Here is a 6,000-nt window from a genome sequence, read left to right on the forward strand (position 1 = left end):
TAAATCAGTAACTTGTCATGCAACGTGCATCGGTTCATTTTGCAAATAACACTCACAACAGACAATCACAGTGTGTACAAGCAGCTCTATTCTCGCACCAACAGCACAAACACAACATGGCCGAAAATGCCAACAGTGATTTGGCTTTCTGCAGTATCGTGAAGCCGTCAAGCACGTTGAGGGAGCACCACAGGAATGGGTGATGCATGATTATGTGATACGCAATCCGAGAGCTCAAATCGCGATTTACTCCATCATGTGAATACAGCTTTTGGGCGTCGTAGACATGTCAACTTATCGTAGCACTCTGCATGCATAAAATATTTGTGTATATATAGCTGCACACCTGAAACGAATAAAATAGTTGAGTGTACTACCCGTGTTATTCTTCATGCTTCATTCATTGTCCTGGTCTTTTCCAAGCAGTAAACATGTCACGCATTCTCTCAATCGTTCCAGTGTGTGTGTGTGTGAAGTTAAAGTGAGCAATAGAGCACACTTGTAGGTAATAAAGGATGTATGCGCACAGTACAACATTTTGCAATGCAAGTGCATCATTGACAAACAGCAGAACAATGCAGTTCGGCACCACTTCTGTATCCCCAGAATTTCCTTCCCTCTTATACATTATCGCTTTCAAGAGTCTTCAGCCCTGCTTTGTAACATCACCACTCAAAGTGCACAGGCCTTGTGTAACGAGAGGTAGTGGTGGTATAAGACAGAGCAACAGAGTACCTGTCTGTTTAAAACTATCAGTATCAAAGCCGCACTAGCCATAATATGATAGCAAGTTTCACAGCTACAGCACTTACTGTAGTTACACGATTCTAAGGCACCGTCAATTTTTACGCACACTTCTCAGACACAAATGAAGAATGCAATGTCAGGAATTGTAACATGCAGTCAGTTTTCACAATTAGGAAAATGAAAAATAATATCTAATTGTGCAGTTACCAGATTTCCATGGTAAGAGAAATAGCGATTTATTCTCTATTGGAAAAGTGCATTTATAGCTTCTGAGACACAACAGGTTACAGCACCTCATCTTCAGTGCTCTAAGTGGAAGCTCAGATATTGCATTTCTTAAACGGGTTCTGGATCATATAGCCTAACCAAGTTACTAACTGGACACAAACAATTCCGCAGTTCCAACTTAAGTGACATGCGTGTTAGATTACACAGCAATTTTTAATGCAAATCATAACAGGTTGTCACTATAGTACTTTTTGTTTCATACTTGATTCTATCATGCACGTAATTTTAAATTTCAACACAAAAATGTGCCGGTTACAATCAAGTAAATATGTTGAGTGTAGTGTCTGTAGCAGCCTTGTTTAAAAGGAATCTCACCTTGAGAGATGAATATGTTAAAGGTGTCAGGAACAGCTTGCTGGACCCACTTGTCAAAAGGGATCAGTGTGGCTTGTTTCATTGACTCTGCCGTGCAAACCTCGATGAAACAGCTGCTTGGTACGTAGGGACCCGAGATGTGCAATTCAAGCTCCAGTTCCTCCCAGGTGGCAAAGGTACGTCTAGCAGGAGCGCTAAAGTAAGCTCCGATGTCTGCCAGTGAAAATCCATCCGTCCCACCGTAACTGCTCTGTGTTTGCTGGTTGCTGCTGTTTTGGTCGACGGCGGTCTCCGCGGTCGGAGTTTCCATTTCTTTGGATTGCCTGCAAACACTGAAACAAATATTGCGTTTGCAAACAGGGGTAAACTCGGGCAAAGTGAAAGGAAAGGGCTCAGGTAAACATGTGACTCGATCGTCAAACAGGCACCATGCGCCGGCCTAAGGATGCTGCGACTCTCATTTATGTCAACAGACGGCTTCAGACCGAGCTTCGCCCAGTCAAAAAGCCCAAGCTAGGGTATGGTCGTGCTTAGCGCTCGAGCGCGTTCCTTGAGTCGCGACGAGCTTTCCGATGCGTCATCGCAAATCGACATTGCGTCTTTCCAATTTTACTTTCTCCGCTCGCTATGGCGCCTGCTCGGGCGCTGTTGCACACTGTGCAAAAAGTTATCGCGATAAAGCAAATTAATCCGGCGATCTGACTGCGGTAAGCTTCAGCGCAAGGTGTCTACGGGATCTGCTGTCGACAGCCGACATAGCCAACTTATCACGTCGCACTCTCTCGCGCATGATAAGGGTTTATATAAACGTCACTCAGTAGGCGAAGTGTGCAGCGCATACCATGCGAGAGCAAGTTCTCCGACAAAAAAGGTGCAACAGGAAGTAAACCGCAGCGCGACTAGGCATGACAGATCTGATAAAGACGCCTCTCTGGCCCCTTATTTGCGAACGCGCAAGCACAAGCGTAAAAATAATCAAGACGCACTGTCTGTCTTTCAGCTTGAGAAATAACCTCAACGCTGTTTAGATGAAAGACAATGAAAGTTTACCAATCCACGACCTAGTTCCCGACGCAAAATGCGCTGCTAAGATCACCTGTAGCAGCACTGAGCGTGCCTCGTTTGTCAAGGGTCGTTCTCCAAATCGTAAGCTCCCCAACAGACGGACATCTGCGCAGATACAATTTGCCAATGACGTCTCGCAAGACGCAATTATCTTATCGACTTCAGCTTATTGAGTCCTCACGGAGGTCTCCCCTCGCTCCAGGTAACACAACCATCAGCGCGCAAGTAGGCAAGGTTATCACAAGCCCTCCATGACACGAGCGCATTTTGGCTCAGGTAAACAAATATTCAATTCGCAAAGCAGAGCGCGTGTAATTATTTGTGTTTCTCAAGCAATTCATTTTTCAATGTGGAAGCAAACGACGTCACGTAGATTACAAACAGTGAGAGTGGAATATGTCTATGCAACGTTGGGCGACAGTGCTTATCGCTTTCCTGTTAAATAATAAAGAACCACAGAAAGCTCGGCAAATCCTTAGTCACTAAGGGTGAGTCATCGTTGCAATGTTTGGCAGGAAAAAGCGATAAAAAGCGAAAACATCTTACCAGACGCAAGGTACGATACGAAACAGCGATGCACGGAATGGAATGACGAATCCACCAGTCACAACATCACGTGACAATTTCTTTTTCTAAGATTTTACTATTTATAATGCAGATCGTTAAAAAACAGCTATAAAAGATTACTGTGCCCTGCATTGCAACCTTTTTTACCAATTGTAATATTTCATTTACCCTTACGTGAGCTAAACATTACTGGTGACGTCCTTGTGACGCATGCGTGTGAGGCGCGAAGTTTGGATTGGTTTGAAATGAATGGCCGCAATGTAATCGAAAATATATACATATTTTTAACTGCCCAGCCAATGTATGAAACCCAAACTGGCGACAAGAAATACCACAGCCAAGCTTGCAGAAAGAGCCTGGACGTTAGGTATAAATTTGGTGTGGTGAGGAGGAGGAGAAACATCTATTTAAAAAAAAAAGGACAAGCAGGTGTCTTTTTGCTTGTGCGGGAGGTGCCCTTAGTCCAGGGCTCCTGCGGCACTTGCTGTCTCCCGGGCCCGCCGCACCAGTTGCTGCTGGTTACGAGGGTCCGAACTAGTCAGCACGGCCTCCCACTGCTCGGGTGTGGGGTTGGGTATTTGCGGGGCCGCTTTCACGTTGGGGCACGCCCATGTGGTGTGATATAAATCATTACAAAGGGGACATTTGTATGAATATTTTGTATGAATTGATGGTTGATACCACATCATTCGCCTCGTCGTCAACATAACGGCGGAGTGGTTGTCAAAACTAATGCCGAACGTCAAAAAGAATGCAAAATGGAAAGCATCGTCTAAATATATGTACCTTAGACTAGGCAGTTCTTTAATCGTTTATTTGTCCTTTCTGGTCGCAGATGTAGAGCACATGTACCCCCTGCAGACGCAAATATCTTGTTTCTGGGCGATGGTATGTATGGGTTTAGCGTTACGCTTATTTAAGGAGGCGGGTGGGCTGTTGAGTTGTCCACGCTACTCTTCCATGAAATAAGTGTTGTAAAATTAAACAGGAGGCGAAAATATTTGAAAATCCCTTCAGGCAACGAATACCTGAACCACGCAGTTTGCTGCAGCATTCACTGCATTAGTCATTACCAGAGTGCGCTTTCAACAAGCCGCTATAGTTATAGCTTTTTCCTACTCGTAAACATATACAGTTTACTAATTACCGGAAGACCTGAGACGTCGACGGCCACAGCATTGCTGGTAAGGCAGTCCTACCACGCTTTAATAAACCACGCGTTCAACCACAACGCCTTAAAAAGAAGTTTTTTTTTTTGTCGTTGTTATGTCACAATGGACAAAAATAATAAGTCCACCATACGCCAATGACAGCTGCTTCCTACGCCTTTGTGGCAGCAAATCGATTCTGTACGTGTACTGTGTGTCCTGTACAGTGGCGCAGCCAGAATTTTTTTTCTGGGGTCATCTTGAATCAGATCATCTTGAAAGAGTGCGAAGACTATCAGAAAATGTGTTTTTTTTTTCTTTTTTCTTTAGAGTTGCTCTAGTGCTGTTCATGACGCGCACCCATGCCACCGCACACACAGGAAGCCCTCATGCCAAATCTCCTGTCGCGCGCCCTCGCTCTATCGGGCCAAGCGAACGGTATTAAAACACTGCGTTTTTCTGAGTGGCTGATATTGTGGAATTAAATGTATGGCAGCCTAGCTTTTATTTTTTTCTTATCGAGTTTCGCTCTTAAGGAAAGACTGCAGGTTTACGTCGATAAGTTGTGCATATGGTTTTACGTACGGTATATCATGAATTTGTATCCAGAGTGTGTAGTTAACCTCCCACGACTTTATGATGACAGTGTGACGACTTTGCGATCAACTGCGTAGGCCTCGTGACACCATTTCATTTGTGCGCTGGCCCGGACGGTTTCGGTAAACGCTGTGTGTCATTTCGAGTCATTGAACGGCCGTTGGAAACTGTCACTGTCAAACAACCGTCGTGCGCTGCTTGTGCGCTGCTTATAATCACTCCGGCAGCGGGGTCGCTGCAACGGACGCCAAATATATACATTTCTTTAAAGTAATACATTTCTCGTAAGTACATAGTGGTCAGTATCCCCGCCTGTTCCACTGGAGGCACCATATATATTTCTCAACGGTTATGATGATATTGTTCTTTTTTTCCTGCAGGGGATGGTGGTGTGTAATGTACGTGGTGTAATGCAACATGTACAGTGCCGACGTAGGTAATATGTGCCTTCGTGATACGCTGCGTAAAAACTACCCATCTTTGTGCCCCGTTTCCTCTTGCACTCCTCACACTGCTCTTGAAACTGACAAATACTAAGCAACCCTCCCCCCTCCCCTCTCAAACGTATTTCTGCATGATTCTTAGAGAAGTAAAAACAAGAAGACTTAATAGGAATAAAATAAATGAAAGTAGGAACCGAAATCAGTGAAAAACAAATTAAGCAATTAGTAAAAAAATGCGGTGGTGATTTAGCTGTAAATGCGAGACAAATGCGTGAGCATTGCATCCCACCTGTTCGATGTGCCGGATCCGCGATTTATACTGCGTTCACCACAATGCGAAGTGTTGTTCAGGAGCTCAGTCGACACACGCCCTGTAATATATATATACATATATATACAATATATATATACAATATATATATATATATATATATATATATATATATATATATATATATATATATATATGTGTGTGTGTGTGTGTGTGTGTGTGTGTGTGTGTGTGTGTGTGTGTGTGTGTGTGTGTGTGTGTGTGTGTGTGTGTGTGTCTTAAGGTAGAAGTATCTATGCTTGCCACAAGGGTATAATTGAAAAAAAATTATTTGATAAACTTCTTGAAAAACAACCATTTATTGCTGACGTTCCGGCCTGAGACCGACCTCTCTCAAGGAAGGTCGGTCTAAAAAGTTAAACTATGGGGTTTTACGTGCCAAAACAAGTATCTGATTATGAGGCACGTCTAAGTGGGGGACTCGGAATAATTTGGACCACCTGGTGTTCTTTAGCGTGCACCTAAATCTAAGCACACGGGTGTTTGCGCATTCCAACCC

At 43.9% G+C, this 6,000-nt stretch overlaps 1 protein-coding gene across 1 annotated transcript in view; it reads right to left on the minus strand.

Moving 5' to 3' along the window:
• LOC135901171 (fibrinogen- and Ig-binding protein-like) overlaps window positions 1-3,026 on the minus strand; it is a 33,703-nt gene extending 30,677 nt beyond the window's left edge. Inside the window, exons 1-2 of the mRNA XM_065430846.1 lie at window positions 2,962-3,026; window positions 1,351-1,682 (exon numbers count right to left, since the gene is read on the minus strand). Coding sequence (XP_065286918.1) covers window positions 1,351-1,660 — 310 coding nt within the window. The 5' untranslated portion in view covers window positions 1,661-1,682; window positions 2,962-3,026. The remainder of the gene's footprint in view (window positions 1-1,350; window positions 1,683-2,961) is intronic.
• Between the last annotated feature and the right edge of the window lie 2,974 nt (window positions 3,027-6,000).

Source organism: Dermacentor albipictus, chromosome 4 (assembly GCF_038994185.2).
Source record: "Dermacentor albipictus isolate Rhodes 1998 colony chromosome 4, USDA_Dalb.pri_finalv2, whole genome shotgun sequence".
In the NCBI taxonomy this organism is placed as follows: Eukaryota; Metazoa; Arthropoda; class Arachnida; order Ixodida; family Ixodidae; genus Dermacentor; species Dermacentor albipictus.